Below are 27145 nucleotides of genomic sequence, written 5' to 3'. Positions count from 1 at the left end.
GGAAAATACAGAAAAGCAGTAGAAATACAGGCAAACTCAATTTTAAAATAAAGAAAGTCACAAGAGACAACTCATACAACTCAACAGCAAAAAAGCCAACAACCCAATGGATAAATGGGCAAAAGACCTGAATAGACATTTCTCCAAGGAAGATATACAGATGGCCAAGAAGCACATGAAAAAATGCTCAACATCCCTGATTATTAGAGAAAATCAAATCAAAACTATATCATGGAATACCACCTCACACCAGTCAGAATGGCCGTCATGAATAAGTCCACAAATAACAAATGCTGGAGGGGGTATGGAGAAAAGGGAACCCTCCTGCACTGTTGGGGAGGGAATGTAAGCTGGTATAACCACTATGGAGAACAGTATGGAGGTACCTTAGAAAACTATGCATAGAACTACCATATGACCCAGCAATCCCACTCTTGGGCATATATCCGGGCAAAACTTTCCTTGAAAAGACACATGCACCAGCATGTTCATTGCAGCTCTATTCACAATAGCCAAGACATGGAAACAACCCAAATGTCCATCTACAGATAAGTGGATTAGGAAGAAGTGGTATATATACACAATGGAATACTACTCAGCCATAAAAAGGAATGACATAATGCCATTTGCAGCAACATGGATTAAACTAGGGACTCTCATACCGAGTGAAATATGTCTGAACAAGAAAGACAAATACCATATTATATCACTCATATCTGGTATCTAATATAGGGCACAAATGAACCTTTCCACAGAAAATAAACTCATGGACTTGGAGAATAGACTCATGGTTGCCCAGGGGGAGAGGGAGGGAGTGGGATGAATTGGGAGCTTGAGGTTAATGGGTGCAAACTATTGCTCTTGGAATGGATTAACAATGAGATCCTGCTGTGTAGCACTGACAACTCTGTCTAGATACTTACAATGCAGAATTTTAATAGGAGAAAAAAGAATGTATAATGTATGTGTAATCTGGATCCCCATGCTGTACCATGGGAAAAAAATGTGTTGGGGGAAATAACAATAAAAAATAAATAAAAAACGAAAGACAAAGAAGGACTTTACATAATGATTAAAGATCAATCCAAGACAAAGATATAACAATTGTAAATATATATGCACCCAACATAGGACCACCACAATTTATGAGGCAACTACTAACAGCCATAAAAGGAGAAATCAACAGTAACACAATTCTAGTAAGTGACTTTAACACCCCACTTACAGCAATGGATGTATCATCCAGACAGAAAATCAATAAGGAAACATAGGCCTCAAATGATGCACTAGACTAAATAGACTTGACTGATATCTATAGAACTTTTCACCCTAATGCAGCACAATATTCTTCTCAAGAGCACATGGAACATTCTCCAGGATAGATCACATTTTGGGCCACAAATCAAGCCCTGGTAAATTTTTTTTAAATGAAATTATTTCAAGCATTTTCTTTTTTAAGGAAAGTTTTGTCCGGATATATGCCAAAGAGTGGGATTGCTGGGTCATATGGTAGTTCTATGCATAGTTTTCTAAGGTACTTCCGTACTGTTCTCCATAGTCGTTGTACCAGCTTGCATTCCCACCAACAGTGCAGGAGGGTTCCCTTTTCTCCATACCCCCTCCAGCATTTGTTATTTGTGGACTTATTCATGACGGCCATTCTGACTGGTGTGAGGTGGTATTTCAAGATATAGTTTTGATTTGATTTTCTCTAATAATCAGGGATGTTGAGCATTTTTTCATGTGCTTCTTGGCCATCTGTATATCTTCCTTGGAGAAATGTCTATTCAGGTCTTTTGCCCATTTATCCATTGGGTTGTTGGCTTTTTTGCTATTGAATTGTATACATTGTTTGCATATTTTAGAGATTAAGCCCTTGTCAGTTGATAATTTGAAATGATTTTCTCCCATTCTGGAAGGTGTCTTTTTGTTTTCTTTTTGGTTTCCTTTGCTATGCAAAAGCTGAGCACTTTTATTAGGTCCCATTGGTTTATTTTGCTTTTATTTCTGTTGCTTTGGGAGACTGACCTGAGAAGCCATTTGTAAGGTCGATGTCAGAGAATGTTTTGTCTATGTTGTCTTCCTGGAGTTTGATGGTGTCTTGTCTTACATTTAAGTCTTTCAGCCATTTGGAGTTTATTTTCATGCATGGTGTGAGGGTGTCTTCTAGTTTCTTTGAGTTACATGCAGCTGTCCAGCTTTCCCAGCAATACATGCTGAAAAAACTTCATGTTCTTGCTTTCTTTATAAAAGATTAACTGACTATAAGTGTCTGGATTTATTTCTGGGATCTCAATTCTGTTCCATTGGTCTGTATGTCAGTCTCGGTACCAGTACTGCACTGTCTTAATGACTTTGTAATATTACCTAAAGTCTGGGAGAGTTATGCCTCCTGCTTGGTTTTTGTTTCTCAGGATTGCTTTGGCAATTCTGGGTCTCTTGTGGGTCCATATAAATGTTTGGATTGTTTGTTCTAGTTCTGCGAAAAATGTCATGGGTAATTTGATAGGGATTGCATTGAATCTGTAGATTGCTTTGGGTGGTATGACTATTTTTACAATATTAATTTTCCCAACCCAGGAGCATGGAATATCTTTCTCATTGGTGAAAAACTGAAAGCATTTCTACTAATATCAGAAACAAATCGAGGATGTCCACTTTCACCAATTTTATTCAACATAGTTTTTCAATTCCTAGCCATGGCAATTAGGGAAGAAAAAGAAATAAAAGGAATCCAAATTGCAAAAAGAAGTAGAACTATCACTCTATACGTATGACATGATACAATATTTAGAAAATCCTAAAGACAGAGCAAGAAAACTGTTAGAGCTCATCAGTGAATTTGTTAAATTTGCATGATACAAAATCAATACATAGAAGTTGATTGCGTTTCTATATACTAATAATGAAAAGTCAGAAAGAGAAATTAGGGAAATCATACCTTTTACCACCAAATCAGAAAAAAAAAACATACATAGGAATAAAATTACCTAAAGAGACAAAAAGACCTATAGTCTCAAAACTATAGGACTGATGAAACAAATCAAAGATGACACAAGTAGATGGAAAGATATACCATGCTCTTGGATTGGAAGAATCAACATAGCCAAAATAACAATACTGGGGAAGGATCAAGATGGCAGAAGAGTAAGATGTCATGCTCACTTTCCCCCCAAACATATCCAAAAAATCTACATGTAAAATGATTCACACAGAACATCTGCTGAATGCTGGCAGAAGAACTTAAAACTCCAAAAAGGGAAGAATGTCTTGACACAACTGAGTAGGACAAAAGAAAAAAAAAAGAGGGAGAGAAAAGGAATAGGAACTATGAAAGAGAAAAGGAACGCAAATCCTTGGAAGCCACATAAGCAACTGGGAGATTAGCTGAGATGGAGGGACCTCAAATTCACTGAGAAAGCACAGCAGCTGGACAGAGGAAGGCAAAGTAGAGTGAAGGCCGCAAAGATCATCTATACCACTTCCCTGGACACCACAGCCTTAAATGCTCTGACTGGGGCCTGGTGCTCAGACTAAGGCTCTGAGAGTTGGTTCCTTGGAAAGGATTATGTTAGGCTGTGTTGGGGTAGCCTGAGGGGCTAAGGAGTGGTTTGTCATGGGTGGGGGTGTGCTATGGGCTAGGGAATGGAATGCCATGGCAGAGAGAACCCAGAAGGAAGTCTGGCCTAAAGGAGAAGCTAGATGCCATGGCTGGGGAAGGTAAGAGGAGGAGGGGTGGACAGCCACAGGAATGTCCCTGTGTACATGCAGGCCCTTAGAGGGCACAGTGCCTCTGGCCAGGCTATGGGTGGCAAGAAGCCACTAGCTCAGGCTAAAAGAGACTGTGCCCTTCTTGTGCAGGGCACAGGTAGCAAGGCACCTCGTGTGTGGGCTAAGGGCAGTGAGGGGGCTAAGTGGGATGTGCTGCCTCTTGTGTGATCTACAAGCAGCACAGACAGACCTCTGCAGTCATCTTAGAGGCCAAAGGGAGGTGTGTCCTGCCTCCAATGGGGGCCTGTGAGAGGGCTATACCTGTGGCCCCAGTCACCTCAGGGGTTGGCAAAAATGAAACAGGGCACTGCAACCAAACACCACCCATTGTTGCTCTCACTCCCCTAGGAATACACCTGCCCTGCTGCCACTGCCAAACGCTCTGGGCAGTGTCCAGATGCTAGATCACTGTCCGTTCCCAGGAACCTACAACTAGGAGCAACCTCTGCAGCACCTCTCGTGTGGGATAAGTGGGATGAGGTGCTTATTGCATGGTCAACAGGTGGCGGGGGCAAACCACCACAGTTATCTCTGACTCTAGAGGTAGGCATGGCCTGCCACCACAAGGGGTCTCTGAAAAGTGAACATTTGTGGACCCAATCACCTCAGAGGAAGGCATTGCAATCAAATATTTCCTGTTGTTGCTCTGACTCCCCTGGGAACACAAAAACCCCACTGCTGCCACTGTCAAATTCTCTGAGCAATTAAAAAATATGCCTGAGGCTCATTACCACTTTGCAAGGCCCTGAAACTAGGAGTAGCCTTTGCCACCTTCATGCAGGTCCTTGTTGCTCTTAAGAGTCCAGCAACCAGGCACTGACTACTAGCCCTACCCATTGCCTTCTTCTCACTGGAAACACACTCAGCACTCTGGGGAAAAGTCTGCTCACACCAAGGGAATAGAGAGCAAATATCCAAACTCCCATGCCAAAAAAATAAATAAAAATAGTAACCACCCACAAAATACAAAAGGGAGCTCTTGCATAGAAGTAGCCCTCTAGGACTACAGTTTGGCTTCCCTAAACTCACAGAAAAAGAAAATCATAAGCAAGATGAAAAAGCTCAGGAACCATTTCCAGGTTTTTTTTTTAAAGGAGAATTCAACTGAAGCAACAAACAATGAAACAGACCTCAGCAGTCTCAAAGACACTGAGTTCAAAAAGGATATAATGAAAAAACGCTGAAGGAATTATGGCTGAATATCAAGGAATTAAGAGTGGACATGAACAGTAATGCAGATCACATTAGAAAGGAACTAGAAAATATAAGGAGGAACACAGAAAAATTAGAAAATTCATTTACAGCGATGAAAACTGAGCTAAAGGCACTAAAAAAGCATAATAAATAATGCAGAGGAATGAATTAATGACTTGGAAGACAGAATAATGAAATCATTCCATAATGAAATGAAATAACAGAATCAGTACAGCAGAAAGAAAACCAAATAAAAAATATAAAAGCAATATAAGAGATCTATGAGATAGTATAAAGCAGGCCAATCTGCATAATAGGAATTCCAGAATGAGAAGAAAAGGGGAATTAAAATATATTTAAATAAATTATGTCTGAAAACTTTACAAATCTAAAGGAGACTGATATCAAGACACAGGAAGCACAGAGGGACCCAAAAAAATTGAATCCAAACAGGCCCACACCGATATATTATTATAAAAGTGACAAAAGTTAAAGAGAGGATTCTAAAGGCAGCACGAGAAAAGCAAGGTGTTAATTGTAAGGGAATCCCGATAAGGCTTTCAGCTGATTATAGAAACACTATAGGCCACAAGACAGTGGCAAGATATAGGTAAAGTTCTGAAAGGGAAAAAATTGGCAGCCTGGAATACTCCACCCAGCAAGAATATAATTTAAGGAGTTTTGTCTGGATATATGCCCAAGAGTGGGATTGCTGGGTCATATGGTAGTTCTATGTATAGATTTCTAAGGTATCTCCATACTGTTCTCCATAATGGTTGTACCAGCTTACATTCCCACCAAAAGTGCAGGAGGGTTCCCTTTTTTCCACAGCCCCTCCAGCATTTGTTATTTGTGGACTTATTAATGATGGCCACTCTGACTGGTGTGAGGTGGTATTTCATGGTAGTTTTGATTTGCTTTTCTCTAATAATTAGGGATGTTCTTCATGTGCTTCTTATCCATATGTATATCTTCCTTGGAGAAATGTCTATTCAGGTCTTTTGCCCATCTTTCAATTGGGTTGTTGGCATTTTTGATGTAGAGCTGCATAACTTGATTGTATAGTTTAGAGATGAAGCCCTTGTCAGTTGCACCATTTGAAACAAGTTTCTCCCATTCTGTAAGTTGTATTTTTTGCAGCACAATTCACAAAATCCAAGACATGGAAGCAACACAAATATCCCTTAACAGAGAATTGGATTAGGAAGACGTGGTATATATACACAATGGAATACTACTCAGCAATAAAAAAGAACAAAATATTGCCATTTGCAACAACATGGATGGAACTAGAGACTCACTGAGTGAAGTAATTCAGAAAGAGAAAGACAAATACTATATGATATCACTTATATCTGGGATCTAATATATGGCACAAATGAACCTTTCCACAGAAAAGGAAATAATGGACTTGGAGAATAGACTTGTTGCCAAGGGGGAGGGGGAGGTATTGTGATGGATTGGTAACTTGGGGTTAATAGATGCAGACTCTTGCTTTTGGAATGGATTAGCAATGGGATCCTGCAGAGTAGCACTGGGAATTATATCTGTCACTTATGATGGAGAATGATAATGAGAAAAAAAAGAATGTATACATATATATGTATAACTGGGTCACCATGCTATACAGTAGAAAAAATAATGTATTGGGGAAATACAAAAGAATATAATTTAAAATATAAGGGGAAAGAAAGAATTTCTCCAACAAAAGAAAAGCTAGAAGAGTGTAGCAATACTAAACCCATTCTAAAAGAAATGCCAAAAGGGCTTATATAAATAATAAAAGAAGTAATAAATAAGATGGAGGAAATCACAATTGGAAAGCAATCACTTAAATAAGCCAGGATACAGATCTAAAAGTGTGGGGGGGGGAGGACTACTGTAAAAATGATAAACAGAAGAATAGCAAAATGACAAACATTAAGATGTTAAAAAAGGACTTCAAAATCATAGAATGTGTGGAAGGAAAGTAAGAAAATCTAGACTCTTTTCTTTTTTAATATTGTGTTTGAGCTAAAGCAAGCCAATACAGGAAGGGAATAACATACTTAAATAAACAGGGCTAACACAAATTGAAAAAAATTATTACTTTCACAAAAAATAAAGAGAAAAGCACACGCATAAAATAACTGGAAAGCATCCAACCAAAAAAAGGAAAGGGAGAAAGGAGAATCATAGAATCAACTGGAAAACAAGGTTTAAAATGGCAGTAAATATACATTTATCAATAATTACCTTAAATGTCAATAGACTGAATGCTTCAATCAAATGGCACACAGGGGAAGATTGGAAAAAACCTTCCATCTGCTGTCTACAAGAGACTCACCTTAGGGCAAAGGACAAATATTGAAAGTGAGGGGATGGGAAAAGATATTTCATGCCAATGGACAAGACAGGAAAGCAGAAGTTGAAATACTCATATCAGACAAAATAGACATTAAAATGAAGGCCATAGAGAAAGATGAAGAAGGACCCTATTTAATGGTTAAAGGATCCATTCAAGAAGAGGATATTACCATCATCAATATATATGCCCCAAACACAGGAGCACCCAGATACTGCCAACAAATATTAACAGACATAAAGGGAGAAATTGATGGGAATACAATCATAGTAAGAGACTTTAATACCCCACTCACATCAATGGACAGATCCTCTAGACAGAATATCAATAAGGCAAAAGAGATTCAAAATGGCACAATAGAAAATTTAGAATTAATCCACATTTTCAGGACATTACAACCAAAAAAATCAAAATATACATTTTTCTCAAGTGCACATGGAACATTCTCAAGAATTGGTCACATACTGGGGTACAAAGCTAACCTCAACAAAATTAAGAGTATAGAAATGATTTCAAATATCTTCTCTGACCACAATGACATGAAACTAGAAATCAACCACAGGAAAAGAAACGAGAATAAACATACTACATGGAGACTAAACAACATGCTACAAAAAAACCAATGGATAAATGAGGAAATCAAGAAGGAAATTAAAAAATACCTTGAGATAAATGATAATGAAGACACAACCATTCAAAATTTATCAGATTCCACAAAAGCAGTGCTCAGTAGGAAATTCGTAGCCATACAGGCCTTCCTCCAAAAAGAATAAAAAAAAAATCAAACTAAAAACTTAACCCACCAACTAAATGAATTAGAAAAAAGAACAAACAAAACCTAAAGTCAGCAGAAGGAAGGAAATCATAAGGATCATAGGGGAAATCAATAAAATAGAGATTTAAAAAACAATAGAAAAAATCAATAAAACCAAGAGATGGGTAATTTGAAAAGGTAAACAAAATTGAAAAACCTCAGGCTAGACTCACCAAGAAGAGGAGAGAAAAAAACCAAATAAACAAAAGAAGAAATGAAACAGGAGAAGTCACAACAGATACTACAGAAATACAAAAAAAAAAAAAAAATGAGAGAATACTATGAACAATTATATGCCAACAAATTTGACAACCTAGAATAAATGGACAACTTTATAGAGTCTTAGAGCTTTCTAAAAAAGAATCAGGAAGAAATAGATCAAGTGAACAGACCAATCACTAGAAATGAAATTGAATATGTCATAAAAACACTCCCTACAAATAAGAGTCCAGAACCAGATGGCTTCACAGGTGATTTCTACCAAACATACATAGAGGAACTTATAACCATCTTCATTAAAATTTTCCAAAAGTTTGAAGAAGAAGGAACACTTCCAAAGATATTCTATGATGCCATCTTCACCATAGTTCCAAAACCAGACAAAGATACCATGAAAATAGAAAATTATAGGCCAATATCTTTGATGAATGTAGAAGCAAAAATTCACAACAAAATTTTAGACAAACGAATCCAACAACATATCAAAAAGATTGTACACCACGACCAAGTGGGATTCAACCCAGGTCCACAAGGATGGTCCAACATGTGCAAATCAATCAACATCATACACCACATTCAGAAAAGAAAAGTCAAAAACAGCATGATCTCAATAGATGCAGACAAAACATTTGGCAAAGTCCAACATCCATTCATGATCAAAACTCTTACCAAAGTGGGTATAGAGGGAACATATCCTAACATAAGAGAAGTCATTTACGACAAACACAAAGCAAATATAATACCCAAGGGAGAAAAGTTGAAAGCCTTTCCACTAAAATCTGGAACAAGACAGGGATGCCCACTCTCACCACTGTTATTCAGTAGAGTACTGGAAGTCCTAGCCACAGAAATCAGACAAACAAAAGAAATAAAAGGCATCCAAATAGGAAGAAAAGTGGTAAAACTGTCACTGTATGCAGACGACATGATACAATATAGAGAAAACCCTAAGGACTCAACCCAAAAACTACTTGAACTAATCGACAATTTCAGCAAACTAGCAGGATATAAGATTAACATTCAGAAATAAGTCACATTTCTGTATACTTAACAATGAAATATTAGAAAAGAAATACAAAAATATGATACCTTTTAAAATTGCACCTCACAAAATCAAATAACTGGGAATACACCTGACCAAGGAGGTAAAGGACCTATATGCCGAGAACTATAAAACTATAATCAAAGAAATCAAAGAAGATATGAAGAAATGGAAAGATATTCCATATTCCTGGATTGGGAAAATCAATATTGTAAAAATGGCCATACTACCCAAAGCAAACTACAGATTCAATGCAATCCCTATCAAATGACCCAGGACATTTTTCACAGAACTAGAACAAACAATCCAAACATTTATATGGAACAACAAAAGACCCAGAATCGCCAAAGCAATTCTGAGAAACAAAAACCAAGCAGGGGGCATAACTCCCAGACTTCAAGAAATACTACAAAGCCACAGTCATCACAACAGTGTGGTACTGGTATCAAAACAGACAGACAGACCAATGGAACAGAATAGAGAATCCGGAAATTAACCCTGACACCTATGATCAATTAATCTTTGACAAGGGAGGCAAGAACATAAAATGGCAAAAAGAAAGCCTATTCAGCAAGCATTGCTGGGAAACCTGGACAGCTGCATGCAAAGCAATGAAACTAGAACACACCCTCACACCATGCACAAAAATAAACTCCAAATGGCTGAAAGACTTAAATATACGACAGGACACCATCAAACTCCTAGAAGAAAACATAGGCAAAACACTCTCTGAAATCAACATCATGAATATTTTCTCAGGTCAGTCTCCCAAAGCAACAGAAATAAGGGCAAAAATAAACCCATGGGAACTCATCAAACTGAAAAGCTTTTGCACAGCAAAGGAAACCCAAAAGAAAACAAAAAGACAACTTACAGAATGGGAGAAAACAGTTTCAAATGATGCAACGGAGAAGGGCTTAATCGCTAGAATATATAAGCAACTTATACAACCCAACAGCAAAAAAAGCCACTCAACCAATGGAAAAGTGGGCAAAAGACCTGAATAGACATTTCTCCAAGGAAGATATACAGATGGCCAGCAAACACATGAAAAAATGCTCAACATCGCTGACTATAAGAGAAATGCAAATCAAAACTACCATGAGATACCACCTCACACCAGTCAGAATGGCCATCATTCATAAGTCCACAAATAACAAGTGCTGGAGGGGCTGTGGAGAAAAGGGAACCCTCCTGCACTGTTGGTGGGAATGTAAACTGGTACAGCCACTATGGAGAACAGTTTGGAGATACCTTAGAAACCCATACATAGAACTTCCATATGACTCCACAATCCCACTCTTGGGCATCTATCTGGACAAAACTCTACTTAAAAGAGACACATGCACCCGCATGTTCATTGCAGCACTATTCACAATAGCCAGGACATGGAAACAACCCAAATGCCCATCAACAGATGATTGGATTCGGAAGAAGTGGTATATATACACGATGGAATACTACTCAGCCATAAAAAGGAATGACATAATGCCATTTGCAGCAACATGGATGGAACTAGAGAATCTCATACTGAGTGAAATGAGCCAGAAAGACAAAGACAAATACCATATGATATCACTTATAACTGGAATCTAATATCCAGCACAAATGAACATCTCCTCAGAAGAGAAAATCATGGACTTGGAGAAGAGACTTGTGGTTGCCTGATGGGAGGGGGAGGGAGTGGGAGGGATGGGGAGCTTGGGCTTATCAGACACAACTTAGAATAGATTTACAAGGACATCCTGCTGAATAGCATTGGGAACTTTGTGTAGATACTCATGTTGCAACAGAAGAAAGGCTGGGGGAAGAAATGTAATTGTAATGTATACATGTAAGGATAACCTGACCCCCTTGCTGTACAGTGGGAAAATAAAAACATTATTAAAAAAAAAAACACACAGAGTGGCTGAGTGGATAAAAAGGCAAAAACCTCCAGTATGCTGCCTACAAGAAACTCATCTTAGAACAAAAGATACATATAGATTGAAAGTGAAAGGGTAGGGAAAAATATTTCATGCCAATAGACATGACAGAAAAGCAGGAGTCGCAATGCTCATATCAGACAAAATAGACTTTAAAACAAAAGACATAAAGAAAGACAAAGAAGGACACTACTTAATGATTACGGGATCCATCCAAATAGAGGATGTTACTATTGTCAACATATATGCCCCAAATACAGGAGCACCCAGGTACATACAACAAATATTAACAGACATAAAGGGAGATATTGATGAGAATACAATCATAGTAGAAGACTTCAATACCCCACTCACATCAATGGACAGATCCTCTAGACAGAAAACCAATAAAGCAACAGAGATCCTAAAGGAAACAATAGAAAAGTTAGACTTAATTGATCTCTTCAGGACACTACATCCAAAAAACTCAGAATACACATTCTTCTCAAGTGCGCATGGAATATTCTCAAGAATTGGTCACATACTGGGGTACAAAGCTAACCTCAACAAATTTAGGAGCATAGAAATTATTTCCAGTATCTTCTCTGACCACAATGGCATGGAACTAGAAATAACCACAGGAAAATAAATGAGAAGAAACCTACTACATGGAGACTAAACAACATGCTATTAAAAAACTAATGGGTCAATGAGGAAATCAAAAAATACCTCAAGACAAAAGATAATGAACATACAACATCTGAAAATCTATGGGATGCCTCAAAAGCTGTACTCAGAGGGAAATTCAGAGTGATACAGGCCTTCCTCAAAAAAGAAGAAAGATCTCAAATTGACAACTTAACCCTCCACCTAAATGAATTAGAAAAAGATGAACAGGAGTTCCCATTGTGGCACAGTGGTTAATGAATCCAACTAGCAACCATGAGGTTGCCGGTTTTATCCCCCCTCAGTGGGATAAGGATCCGGCATTGCCATGAGCTTTGGTGTAGGTCGCAGATGCGACTCAGATCCCGCGTTGATATGGTTCTGTTGTTAGGCCGGTGGCTCCAGCTCCAATATGACCCCTAGCCTGGGAAGCTCCATATGCCGTGGAAGTGGCCTTAGAAAAGGCAAAAAGACAAAAAAAAAAAAAAAAAAAGGAAAGGAAGAAACAGAAAGCCCTAAAGTCAGCAGAAGGAAGGAAATTATAAAGATCAAAGAAGAAATCAATAAAATAGAGATTCAAAAAAAAATAGAGAAAATTAATAAAACTAAAGCTGGTTCTTTGAAAGGGTAAACAAAATTGACAAACCCCTGGCCAGACTCACTAAAAAGAGGAGAGAAAGAACTCAAACAAAATTATAAATGAAAAAGGAGAAATCACAACGGATACTGCAGAAATAAAAAAAAAAAACATAAGAGAATACTATGAACAACTATATGCCAACAAATTTGATGATCTGGAAGAAATGTACAACATTCTAGAATCTTACAGCCTGCCAAAACTGAATCAAGAAAGAGACCAACTGAAAAGACTGATCACTAGGAATGAAATTGAAAATGTCGTAAAAACACTCCCTACAAATAAGAGTCCAGGACCAGACAGCTTCACAGGCAAATTCTACCAAATATATAAAGAAAATCTAGTGCCCATACTCCTTAAACATTTTCAAAAGGTTGAAAAGAAGGAATACTCCCAAAGATATTCTATGATGCCACCATCAGCCTCATTCCAAAACCAGACAAAGATACCACCAAAAAATAAAACTATCGGCCAATATCTTTGATGAATATAGACACAAAATATTGCAACAAAATTTATCCAACCGAATCCAACAACGTATCAAAAAGATCATACACCATGACCAGGTAGGGTTCATCCCAGGTTCACAAGGATGGTTCAACATACGCACATCAATCAGCATCATACAGCACATTAACAAAAGAAAAGTCAAAAATCATATGATCATCTCAATAGATGCAGAAAAAGTATTTGACAAAGTCCAACATCCATTCATGATCAAAATGCTCACCAAAGTGAGTATAGAGGGAACATTCCTGAACATGATCAAAACCATTTATGATAAACCCACAGCAAATATAATACTCAATGGAGAAAAACTAATAGCCTTCTCACTCAAATCTGGAACAAGACAGGGATGCCCACTCTCACCACTGCTCTTCAAAATAGTTTTGGAAGTCCTAGTCACAGCAATTAGACAAACAAAAGAAATAAAAGGCATCCATATGGGAAGAGAAGAGATAAAACTGTCACTGTATGCAGACGACATGATACTATACATAGAAAACCCTAAGGACTCAACCCAAAAACTACTTGAACTGATTAATAAATTCAGCAAAGCAGCAGGATATAAGATTAACATTCAGAAGTCAGTGGCATTTCTGTATACCAGCAATGAGAAATTAGAAAAGGAATACAGAAATACAATACCTTTTAAAATTGCTCCTCAAAAAATCAAATACCTGGGAATAGATCTGACTAAGGAGGTAAAGGACTTATATGCTGAAAACTATAAAACTTTAATCAAGGAAATTAAAGAAGATGTAAAGAAATGGAAAGATATTCCATATTCCTGGATTGGGAAAATCAATATTGTAAAAATGGCCATGCTACCCAAAGCAATCTACAGATTCAATGCAATCCCTATCAAATTACCCATGACATTTTTCACAGAACTAGAACAAACAATCCAAACATTTATATGGAACAACAAAAGACCCAGAATTGCCAAAGCAATCCTGAGAAACAAAAACCAAGCAGGGGGCATAACTCCCAGACTTGAAGAAATACTACAAAGCCACGGTCATCAAGACAGTGTGGTACTGGTATCAAAACAGACAGACAGACCAATGGAACAGAATAGAGAACCCAGAAATAAACCCAGACACCTATGATCCACTAATCTTTGACAAGGGAGGCAAGAACATAAAATGGCAAAAAGAAAGCCTATTCAGCAAGCATTGCTGGGAAACCTGGACAGCTGCATGCAAAGCAATGAAATTAGAACCCACCCTCACACCATGCACGAAAATAAACTCCAAATGGCTGAAAGACTTAAATATACGACAAGACACATCAAACTCCTGGCAGAGGATATAGGCAAAACACTCTCTGACATCAACCTCATAAATATTTTCTCAGGTCAGTCTCCTAAAGCAACAGAAATAAGGGCAAAAATAAACCCATGGGAACTCATCAAACTGAAAAGCTTTTGCACAGCAAAGGAAACCCAAAAGAAAACAAAAAGGCACCTTCCAGAATGGGAGAAAATAGTTTTAAATGATGCAATGGAGAAGGGCTTAATCTCCAGATTATACAAGCAACTTATACAACTCAATAGCAAAAAAGCCAATCAATCAATGGAAAATGGGCAAAAGACCTGAATAGACTGTTCTCCATGGAAGATATACAGATGGCCAGCTAACACATGAAAAAATGCTCAACATCACTGATCATTAGAGAAATGCAAATCAAAACTACCACCATGAGATACCATCTCACACCAGTCAGAATGGCCATCCTTAATAAGTCCACAAATAACAAATGCTGTAGGGGGTGGGGAGAAAAGGGAAGCCTCCTGCACTGCTGGTGGGAATGTAAACTGGTACAGCCACTATGGAGAACAGTTTGGAGATACCTTAGAAATCTACACATAGAACTTCCATATGACCCCACAATCCCACTCTTGGGCATATATCCAGTCAAAAGTTTCCTTGAAAAAGACACATGCACCCGCATGTCCATTGTAGAACTATTCACAATAGCCAGGACATGGAAACAACCCAAATGTCCATCAACAGACAATTGCATTAGGAAGATGTGGTATATAGACACAATGGAATACTACTCAGCCATAAAAAAGAATGACATAATGCCATTTAGAGCAACATGGATGGAACTAGAGGCTCTCATTCTGAGTGAAGTTAGTCAGAAAGAGAAAGACAAATATCATATGATATCACTTATAACTAGAATCTAATATATAGCGCAAAAGAATATTTCCACAGAAAAGAAAATCATAGATTTGGAGAATAGGCTTGGAGAGGAAGGGAGTGGGAGGGATTGGGAGCTTGGGGTTATTGGATACAACTTGGAATGGATTTACAAGGAGATCCTGCTGAGTAGCATTGAGAACTATGTCTAGATACGTATATTGCAACAGAACAAAGGGTGGGAAAAAATGTATGCATGTAAGAGTAACTTGATCCCCATTCTGTACAACGGGGAAAAAAATAAATTATAAAAAAAAATAAAGGGGTTACCCAGGAGTAAGAATCAATAGGAGTTGATGGAGAAGGGGTAAGTGAGAAAAGGAAAAAATAATAGATCCAATATTCCTAACATGAGAAAATCATTTTCTACCTCCAGGTCTCTGCCTATTCCTCCCATTAGTAAAACAAATAAATTAAGACTATCTCAAAGGGGCTCTTCCAGTTCCAACATTCTATGACTTGAGAACACTTCAGAAAGAGGAGAGTTAGAAAGGATTGGAAAATGCAAAAGTAAGAAGAGTTTGGGCTTTTACTAGTAAGAAAACTTGGGAATCTTGATGAAAAGTAACCTTTTAAGCCGTGTTCTTATAAAGCCATTTAGTGCCACTTCCCAATCAGAATGTTTTGAGCCATCTACAGTCACTCTCCTTGGGCCTTAATATAGCACAAAAATTCATTTATCCAAGTAAGAGTGAGCCTTGGAGATGGCATATAGGCCTGGTTGGGGAGCCAAGCTAATTTTGTATGAAGGAGATTAAACCTAGGTTTTGGCTTTGGGACCAAGGCTAGAGAGAAGGGTCTTTTTGTCCCAGAAGTTTCCCATCCCAGCACTCACAACAAGCGCTGATTACTGTTGTTTCTTTCAGTCCCATTAATGGTTATTGTATCTAATTCGCTAATACAACTCTCCTTTACCAAGGAAGTATCCTAAGTAGATTGGAAGAAATGAGGACCCAAGAAGTCTGTAGAGGCCTACTTTATGCCAAGTATTTGTCAGACTCAGTGCTAGGCTGAAAATTTTTAAGTTATCAAAGAATTAGCTTTGTTTAGGGAATTTTTGCCTCAAATATGGATGGAATTTACAGAACTAAAATAAAAATTTAGTGGGAACTGCATGGAACTTATAATAACACTATTGCCACCTACTGCCTAGAAGAAGAATACACCCTAGGAACAGCAAAGAAAAACTGCTGCCACATTATGAAATTTCAGACATAAATGGAACCTGAGGAAACACAGTCAAATTTCGTCATGAAAGAAAGACAGGGAAGAGGGAGTGGGAAGGAGGGAGAGAGGGAGGAAGAAAAAGAAGAAAGGAAGAGAGGGAGAAGAATTAATAGAAAAGAAAAGAAGGAAGAAATCTAGCTACAGAGAGGAGAAGTGATCAGACAAAATTTAGACAGCAAGCTAATGAAAGAGCCTGGACTAGAAGTTCCTGTATTCTGATTCCTAGGCTGAAACTATAACATCACACACTATCCCACTTCCAGCAGAAGTTTGCAAAAATCTTTGGAGAATATCAGAGTTGGAAGCACTTAAAGGTACATCTCATGGACCTCATTTCCAATGCAAGGATTTAATTTATAGACGCTCTCTGTGGCCAATGGGCTAAGTGGCCAAATCCACCCTCTGCCTATTTATGTCCTTATATTTAGCAGCATCCCTACTCTCTCCTGTTGTTCCAGAAAAATAGCTTTCTCAGCTCTTCAGTCTATTCTGGCTGCATCTGAGAAGAGCATCCAAATAACCAAAACATGAGTACACATTGAAGAAGACGACAAAGGTATTTTGAAAAATTCCCAAGTACCCTCAACTTGATTCTTTTTATTTCTTCACCACTCCCCCACTTCCCCAAGCCCCATACCCAACAATGTTTCTCAGCCTAGGGCCAGCTTCTATAGCACTTACCAGGGTTGTCAGGCTGCATGATGGCCATGACAAAGGTGTGAGGAAAGAGCATGACTGCACTCTTCCTCATGCCCTGAAGCTGCACGGTATTGCCCTGGAATGTGACCCCATGCACATCAGTCTCTGTGCCCAGGCCAACCAGGTGCCAGGCCACTGTGTCACCCTTGCACATTTCCAGCCTGGGCAGGTTAGAGAACAGAAACCCGTTAATGGCTGGAAAACAAAAACACAAGACAAGATGGGGAGATGAGACCAGACTACTCAGGCACTAGCTGGCAGCATGGCATTAGCTCTATACTAAGGTTTCCCACAACTTGAAATTTCTGAGTCATTCTCAACTCGTCTTCCTTCTTCCCTAAGCCACTTTAGGTCTACTTATGAAGATCTGCCTCTTTAGGATTAGGGCCTGACTGGCCTTTCTTGCTTTATCTCCTTCCCCTCCTCCACCATGCTCCACATCCTGGCAAAACTGAACTACTCTCCACTACCACAACTCACTCACACACACACACACACACACACACACACACACACACACACACCAATCTTTCCTATTCTCACTTTCTCGAAACTCTCCTCCCTTGGCTTCTGTAGCATAGTATTTCCCTGGTTCTCTTACAACTTTTCTGATTGTTTTTCCTCCATTTGTTCTCATTCTCCATGACTCTGTAAAGTGTTGATGTTCCCCAATGTTCCCTCCTCAACTTTCAATCTGTCTCCTCCTCTTTATCTTCACTCCCGCTGCCCTGGTTCTGGCCCTCATCATCTCTGGCATGAACTATTTCAAAAGCCTCCTCCCTGGCACTCCTATCTGCAATCTACCTCCCTGTTCTCTCTCACACACAAATACACACCATTATCTTCTGAGCCCCTGCCTCCCTAAGGCTTTAAACATGGTAACCACTTAGAAAATATTCATGACTTTTCACATGCTGTTCCCTCTGCCTGGAAAAAACCTTGGTCTCTCTCCTTAAGCAAACTACTACACATCTATCATGTCCTAGCTCAAATATCACCTACTGTGAAGCAGAGTTACTACACTCTTTCTGGCTTCCTTAAAACTCTTCTCACTCCCAAATTCTGAAATACAACCAGAGTTCAATGATTTACTTACAAATTTATCTCCCACATTAGATTGACTTAACAGGAACCACACCATTTTTTTTCTGTATCTCTGTGACTATCCAAGCACCTGGCATGTTGTGAAAAATACTTACCAGGTGCCCAATAAATTCAGACTGGAATAAACTTAGTTCATAGGACTGTAATACATTTTCCAGTTTATGTAACTGTCTGGTAATGAGAACCAAAAGATGGAGCCAAAAGACAACACATTCATTCTTCACCCCTTCCCACTTTCCATACTCCCCTCAAAAGTACAGGGAGGCCTGCTTGAAGCTGATTACTTTTCAATGTCCTGACTGGAACCAGATTTAAGGAGTAACTCGATTTGGTAATTCCCTGGGATGATGGGAACATAGCTAACCTCCTGATTCTGCTTCCTCTGCTTATAATGTTTGATTGCAAACCTATTCAACCTCCAAGGCTCAGTTCAAGTAGTCTCTTCTTCCAGGAATCCTTTAATTGATTATTCACCAATGTCCTCTTCTTCTGAACTCCATGCCACTTAAAAGATGTTCCACACAATTTAGCACTTAATTATTGTCTGTCTTGGATGTTCTATAATTGTTTCATGGGTATTGTTAGTCTGATCTCATTGGAAAATGCTGAGAGCTACTTGCAAATTTAAACTGTGTCTTCCCATTAAATCACTCACTGAATACTCATCCATCCACCTACTCATTAGTTTGGTAATTTACCAGTTCAATAAATATTTGCTATGTATTATACCATATAAAGGATACGTTGATAAAAAAACAAACAATACTCACCTTTAAGGAGACTATACTTTAGCAGAAATCAAAAGCCATGTAACAGATAACACTATTGCGGAGTCTTTGGAACTAGCTATCGAAATAGTCTGATTTAAAAAGAAATAGACATTTAGAAGAGAGTGTCATCATCCTGGGCTTGAGTGATAAGAAATTGTTACATAGTGGAGGTGGTTTTGGAGTAGGGCCTTAGAGAATGGGAAGAATTTCGACAGGCAGAGAGAAAAGTTGTAAGAAGGAGAATTTAAAGAGTAATACAAAGCATTGCAAAAGCATGAAAAGTACGTTTGGCTGGAGTATGGGGTTGAGAAGCAAGGGTAGAAGGTGATAAGGGAGAAGGAGATAAGACTAGAAAGGTAACATCAGAGCTTAGTCTCTTCATTCTCTAGTAGATTCTTGATGTGCAATCCTCATTTCACAGTATCTTTTTCCAGTGCCCCCCTATACCAGGTAACACAGAATACAGCATAAGAAAGTGCTAAATGTAAGATCTATTGCCTTAAGTTTAACCCCTCAATTCAGCTTGTCTCTTGGGAAGAGCTCAGCAATGGGATCAGTGTTTTTAGGAGTGGGTCATGATTAAATTTAGGTTAGATTGTTCATAATCTCTCAGTTGTAGCTCAGGGTAAAATCACTCCCCATACCATGCATCCGATTGGAGTCTTGGAAACCCTTGAAATCCTCTGAGAGCAGTCGGGAATCCAACATAGCAGCTGCTTGATTGGCATTGCTGTACCAGCTCTTGTTCTCATCCAACACAGTGAAAAGGAGAAAGAATTCTTTATCCACTCCTTTCTGTAGTCCCAGTGGAAGAGAACAGAGGGAGGAATTACAATAGTTTCAGCAGTTATGGACTGTGCAGCTCTAGAACCTAGTGATTCCTGATTATTTTTAATTTCCTTTTCCAAGCACAGAGCCAAGGCCATATCTCCTGCCTAGAGTTTCAGTTGTTTCTAGGGAGTTTTTCTTCAGATAACTTTAAATTGCAGGTGGGGGAAGTACATTCGAATAAAGTGATAAGACTAGAGGGAAGGAATGTATGAAAGGAGGCAGGGGAGAAGCACAAGATGAAGATTATGGAGAAGAGTGTAATAGAAGACAGTCTGGAGTCAGCTAGGGACAGGAGTGCAGAAAAGTGGCTAGGAGATCAGGGATGGACTCTCTTGGGGGAGGAATTAGAAAATAAAAGAAAAAACAATTATGCTAGTGATTAACATTATTTTATTAGTAATTAGTAATGTTATTATTACTGCTAACATTTACTGTGTATCAAGCACTGTGCTAAGCATTTTATATGGATTGTTTTAATTAATCTTCACAGAAACACAAGATACCTTCTTCCATTTTTAACTCTTCACTCTAGATAAGGAAAATGAGGCAAAGAGAGGTTCAGATTGCCTAGAGTTAAACAGCTAAAATTGATGGGCTGGATATGAAAGAGACAAACAAATAGTAAGGCAGATTTAGGAATTAGGAGCAAGGTTTAGGGGTCATTGATTTTAAAAAAATGAGATGTTGGGAGAATATAAAATAGAAAGGAATAGAGACTAAGGAAGATGTGTGTGAATGAAAGAATAGTATACAAAATAGAATAAGGTCACCAAACATTCACTTCTGATTTAATAACTTGGTTATTTTTTTTATCCCCTCACCTCTAGAACCCAATGCTTAACTCCTATTCATCAACCCAGCCTTATTCTCCTCCCAGCAGACTTTCTAGCCTGAAACCTTGGCAATACCTGTTTGCCATCTGCACCCAGGGCACCAGCCTTGCACACCAGCAGGGGGCCCATCAGACCAGAATTTGTATCTCTTATGGGGTCTGCAGCAGAGAAGTACATCCAGGTAAGACAGGCAGGATCCTGAGCAGTGGGGCCGGCGTGAGCAGGAACTGTCCAGCGATATGTTACTTTCTCAAAGGGCTTAGCCACCAAGCCAGAGGGAGATGAACCTGCAGGAAAAACATGGATCTCATTGCTCACACTGGCTAGATTGAGTATCATCATCTGCAAACAGGGTGGTAAAGACCATAATCTACAAATGCATTTTGGAGCAGCAGCAACATAGAATATAGATATGAAAAAGGATCTCAGGTAGTAATCAAGAGACTAGAGTTTGGTTTCTGACTCTGCCACTACTTGTGATATGAACTAGGGAAATTAAAAATGCTTTAGGTTTCAGTTTTCCAAACTCAGAGGACTTAAGGATTGAAAGGACTTTTAAAACTTATTTGGAATATTCCTCGGTTAAAAATATACATTCATCTCCTTTTGTATTCCTACCCCTGTTTAAAAATATCCAGAAATGGAAGATTAGCTACATGCCATCATAGCCTGTTTCACCTTTGAACAGTTTTAATTGTTGAAGACTTTTCCCTCTGTATATGTATGTAGGTAGACATGTATATGTTGCGTGTGTGTGTGTGTGTGTGTGTGTGTGTGTGTGTGTGTGTGTGACACTAAGACTGTAATTTTTTAAATGAACATGGATTACGGTCAGGAAATGCACAGAAATTTTATTTTAAAATTTCAAACCTATTAGTAATCAAATCAGTACAAACAAAAACAGATAAGTTTTTGGCTATGAAAATATAAAATTTTACAAACTATAATGATCAGTGCTGGTGTTAAGTGGTTCAAATGACATCTGCTTCTGTCACTCACCTATGAAAAGGTGACTATATGAAAATAGCCCCTTTGGAAAAAATGTTGACAGAATGGATCAAAAACATTAAAAAGTTTATGTCCACAAAAATGTGAGATACAAAATAAATACTGAAAAGAATGTTTAACCTAACACAAATTAAAACAACAGTGAGTTTTGTTTTTGTTGTTGTTTATCTACAAGAGTGACATTTTGACAAAGATTAAAGTGCCTACCCTACACTGGTAAGGTTGCAAGAAAATATAGCCTCCCTCTTGGTAACTGTTAGTAGAACTACAAATTAAAGTAACTGCAATTTTTTCCAGAATGCAGTTTGGACACAGGTACCAAAATTTTTCATGTGTGTACCTTCTGACACAATTCCACATCTTTTAACATATATTTTGATGAAATGATCATGAAAATGTGCAAAGAAGCATACACAAGAATATTTGTTGTAAATTTATCACATGGTGGTATAATTTAGGGTAGTTTTTTCTTATTTATTCATTGTTCCAACTCCTTAAACTTTCAAACATACAGAAAACTTTAAAGGATAATATAATAATTGCCCTACCACTTGGAGTTGACTATTAACATTTTGCCATCTTTAATTTATCTAAATCTGTGTATATGTATATCTATTTACACACACAGTTTTTTTTCTCTTTTTTTCTAAATCATTTAGAAGTAAAATGTAAGCATCGTGACATTTTACTTCTGAATACACTAGTAAGCATCTCATATAATACCACGATAACATTACCACACCTAAGAAAATACCCTAATATCATCTAACATCCAGTGTATATCAAAAATTTTCCAATCATCTCCAAAATGTCTTTTTTTACAACCAAAATCAAACAAAGTTTGCATATTGCCCTTGGTGTTGTCTCTTTAAATTTTTTCCCCTATGGCACTGATTTCTTGAAGAGACCAGTTGGATTGTAGACTGTTCTTTTATTCTAGAATGGTTTGCAAATTTCCCTTTATGCTTTCAGAATTTTTTTTTTTGGCTTGGGATTAGCATGTGTTAATATTATTCACAGAGAAAACAAAAACTAACTACCCAGTAATCCCACTTATAAGATTCTCTCCAGAGTTAGTAATCCAAACCAGATATTCCTTCATTGCAATGTGATTTACAACATTAAAAAATAATGAAAGCAACCTACATATTCAAACAATAGAGTATAAAGTAAATAAATTATGGCAAATTCATGTGATAGAGTATTACACTGTCATTAAAATGTTTTTGTAACATTATAATGACATATAAAAAGGATACAATAAAATGGTAAGTGAAAATAGCACAATACCAAACTGTAAAATATATATATAGTGTATACATATATAGATTTGCACAAATCTATAAATATATATATTTGCATAAAAAGAAAAATATTAGAAGTTATATCAAAATGTAATAGCAATTTACCTATGAATAATGTTTATTTTATAATTTTCCACATTTATCAAAATTCTGTAATACGTGTGTTATTTTATAATCAGAATATATTTAAACATGTTATAAAGTAGCTGTTTCTTACTGATCCCAGCTTTGTCTCTCTATAATATCATATATTCATTCAACACCATCCATCTATGGCAATTAATTCCACCTTCTTCTCTCTCTTTCCCTCCCCTATTTATTTGTTCTCTAGAGCTACCTGCTCTTATCTGCAGCCACAATACTTGAAACCTGTATGCTCACCATCATTGTACACAGTTCCCTCGGAGTCTTTCTCATAAAAGACCCCATGAGGCTGTATGCTGAATGGCTGTGAAGCACGGTTGTAGAAAATCACCTGGATTGTGTCACCCACCTCAGCACGGATCACAGGCCCTGGAAAGTGGAAAGGAGAGAAAATAGAAATGAAAACAGGCATGGCCAGGAAGGTCGGAAACAGAAGAAGAGAGAGGGAAAGAAAAGTGAAATGAAAAAGATAAATTTTCTCTTTGTGATAATAATCATCTTTTCAAAACATACAGCAATTTACAATTAAAAAAATTTTTAAATCCACTATCTTATTTTGATCCTCAAACATTCTAAAGTATGCAAGACAGAGGATATCTTTATTTTATAGGTAAGGAGACTGCAGCTCAGATAGGTAGAATTGATCTGCCTAAATTCAAATGACTGATTAGGAATAGACTGAGGTCCTAAAGCCTGGGTTTTCTCCCATTCCATAATCAAGTACAATCCTATTTCCCCCACCTTTATTGTCCGAGTTCCCACAGCAGCATTTCCTGGTAGTAGCCATCTAAATATCTGAGCATGCCTCAGTCCTAAACTAAATCTAAGTAGATGAAATTATTATAAACTCTGTTCAGGCACTGGACTAAGTAGTCTAGCTATGACTTCTAGACTTTCTTTGCTGCATTATATACCACATGTAACCTAGTTTGAATCACTAGAAATACCAAGACAATACCCTGAGTATGTATGCTGGCTCTAACCCTAGTTCAGAGTTTCTGGCTTGGTTTTTCCCTCAACCACAGACCTAATGTTCCACCTCTGCTCAAAGACTAGGAATTAATACCCCACTTACAATAATGTACAAGACCACTAGACAAAAGATAAGCAAAACCATGCAAAAGAAAAATTAAGTCTAACATATGCAAAATACTCTATCTGCCCTAAACTTTTTTCTGCATCCCTCACCATAGCAAGCATGTCTACATGTTGTACCAGTCTGTTCCTAGACCCACATTGCCAAGTAGAGCAATCTTACTGTCATATAGTCCTTTAGAAACATACCTAAAGAATAATTTTTAAAGTGTAATCTGTACAACACTGCTATCAGAAAATTTTCAATGAAAAAAGTTTTTAGGAGTAAAGTAAATGTAAAAAATGTATATACTTTATTCCCTTATTAGATCTTCTTGATGATCAAAAATAAATCTAAGGCTCTGGGAGGCCCTGCATCAAATAACACTATTCGACTCTGTTTAACTTAGTATTTTGTATACGTATTCAGACTTACAACTCTTTTTCACAAAACAGTCATCTCTTTGGAAAATGCTGGACTACAATGTACTTTTGAGCTTGCCCCAGGCTCCAGTTTCTAAGTCTTCCCTAGTTCTCTGCTCTAGTCAATTGAATTAATATTTTAAGGATTCCTCACCCAGGATTCCAAGATGCTTATCTTCCTCCAGCTGCACCTTTTCCTGGAATGTCTCATCATGAAAGGCTTCGTATCGAACTTTCCAGTAAGTGCCCCCAATTCGGCTGGAGCTCTTCTGGAAGAATTTATCTGAAACACTGGAATATAAGTAGGCAAATTTCAACTTATTTAGCATGTGTCAAATAGATTCCCATCTCACCCCTTTTCTCATAAAGTTATTGATCTTTGTGGTTAGGGAGGACTTCAGGTATAATCCAGGTATTTCCTCTGGCAACACCAATAATTAGTGATATATAGCTTCTGCTTGAGCCTTTTCAAGATCAGGAACTCATTTTCAGGGAAAACAATTCCTTTTACTGTGGATAGTTTTAATGATTGTAGTTCTCAATAGTATGGTAAAATCTTCTTGCTTATAAATTCCAGATACTGGGGCAAGTTCCGATTTGTCCTTAATCATCCTCAGGTACTCAAGATCCTTCCTACCTTTAATAAATAATATCCTTCATTCAAAAATTAAAGCCCTGACAGAACATTCTAAATAATCTATAATAGAAAAAAATAAAAATCTTTTTAAAAAAGTAAAGAGCACTAACTTAGCAAGACTGGTTGCAGATTCTAGAAGCCAAGCTGACATCCAAGTGCCTGTTTTCCTAAGTTTTCTACATATTCATTCCTTTAGTTCCTACTGAAAGAATGAACATGATTAGGTGTCCTAGAATATTCCTCCATAAACTCTCTTAGTCATCTATCAAGTGCCTTTTTTGGAAAGACCTAGAACAATTAATAGCCTGATGAGTCAATACAACTTAAGGCCTAGCAACTGATTAGGACACTAACCTTTGGCTCTCTTGCCCACAACTGAGTCATGGATGAGGCATGAAAAACAGAAATTTCCCAAAAATAATAGGCATGGAATGGCTACAAGGCAGGTAGCTTCCCCTTTTCCTATACTTCTCAGAGTACATTTTATACTTCAGCTTAAATTTATCTTTCAGACTGTGGTAGAGAAAGGAAGGAGCAAAGAGGTAAATAAATAGTAAATTAAATAGTTGGGAGAAATGCCATTTTAAATGATCTGGTCCCACCTGGGCCTTCTTTTCTGTTTGGACCCTTTGCTGGGATTATGACATAACCATAAAAAAGCTGTATAGCTCTGCTAGAGCAAGCTCTCCTGGGAGCCACAATAATTGGTTAACAGTCATGCCATGTAATTCCAGACAGACAATGATTGTGACACCAAAGTGGAGAGATTTATGAGACTGAGTAACAGGTGTCTGTGGTTGGGCCCAGAAATGGGGAGAGGGAGCCCACTGCTTCTTACCTGCCTGGTTCCCTCAAATTCTTCCCTGTACTCCCATCATGCCCCATTGGACCATAGTCCCATTGAATTTCATGAGCTTCAATGAAATACTGCCGGACTTTGCCTGTGAGTAGGTTCATGGGAGGTGCCATGGAGCAAGACTTGACTTTGTAGAGTGCTTGCATGCCACCTGGAGGAAGAACACCATAGTTGGCTCCATTCCACTCAATACAACTCCCAGATGACTCACCTTTACCCTTATCTTAGTGTTTCCCCTGTCACTTCCATTAGGCCCTTTACCTCTACCTCCAAATGGGCTATGTTCTCTCACTCCTCAGGAATCTGGCTGGGAGAAAGAAGGCCACCTGCTCACCACAACTAACTCATTTAACAGGGCCTAATTGTTGTGGAAAAATACTTACATTGTAGCAACATCACATAGCTTGAAGTCAGAATACCTCAGTTCAAGTCCAAGTCACTTCCTAGATCTGCGCTTTAACCCCTGATTTTAAATGGGGAGAATAGAGAAATCTACCACATACAAATCTAGGCCCATAGGAGCATCAAATTTTTTAAAAAGAAGAGTTAGTTATTTTTAAGGTGGGAAGCTCCCAAAATAATGAAACATCTTCTACAAAGAGATGAATATTCACACTTGGGACTGTCAGGAAATAGAGATTTTGGAGTTCCCTTTGTGGCTTAGTGGGTTAAGCACTCAAAATAGTGTTCATGAGGGTGTGGGTTCAATCCCTGGCCTCGCCCAGTGGGTTAAGGATCTGGCGTTGCCACAAGCTGCAGCATAGGTTGCAGATGTGGTTTGGATTTGGCATTGCTATGGCCGTGGTGTAGGCCAGCAGCTGCAACTCCAATCCATCCCATAGCCTGGGGACTTCCATGTGTGGCAGGTGCAGTCATAAAAAAAGAAGAAAAAAATACAGAGTCTAAATAGTCTTTCCAAATGTTGGAAGATGT

The 27145-nt window shown here is 38.0% G+C and overlaps 1 protein-coding gene across 8 annotated transcripts in view; it reads right to left on the bottom strand.

The window, feature by feature from the left end:
- Nucleotides 1–27145, bottom strand: part of HEPH (hephaestin) — a 78712-nt gene that overhangs the window by 37065 nt on the left and 14502 nt on the right. For all 8 annotated transcript variants that reach the window (XM_005673694.4, XM_013986224.3, XM_085006755.1 and 5 more), the window contains exons 7-12: nucleotides 26195–26363; nucleotides 24874–25010; nucleotides 23460–23591; nucleotides 20842–21053; nucleotides 19747–19897; nucleotides 17211–17423 (exon numbers count right to left, since the gene is read on the bottom strand). In XM_005673694.4, coding sequence (XP_005673751.1) covers nucleotides 17211–17423; nucleotides 19747–19897; nucleotides 20842–21053; nucleotides 23460–23591; nucleotides 24874–25010; nucleotides 26195–26363 — 1014 coding nt within the window. The remainder of the gene's footprint in view (nucleotides 1–17210; nucleotides 17424–19746; nucleotides 19898–20841; nucleotides 21054–23459; nucleotides 23592–24873; nucleotides 25011–26194; nucleotides 26364–27145) is intronic.

Source organism: Sus scrofa, chromosome X (genome assembly GCF_054392235.1).
Source record: "Sus scrofa isolate SSC_HxYL_T2T_F1_AM1 chromosome X, Sscrofa_HxYL_maternal_Yorkshire_Landrace_v2.0, whole genome shotgun sequence".
NCBI lineage: Eukaryota > Metazoa > Chordata > Mammalia > Artiodactyla > Suidae > Sus > Sus scrofa.
This window is presented reverse-complemented; position numbering and strand designations above follow the sequence as displayed.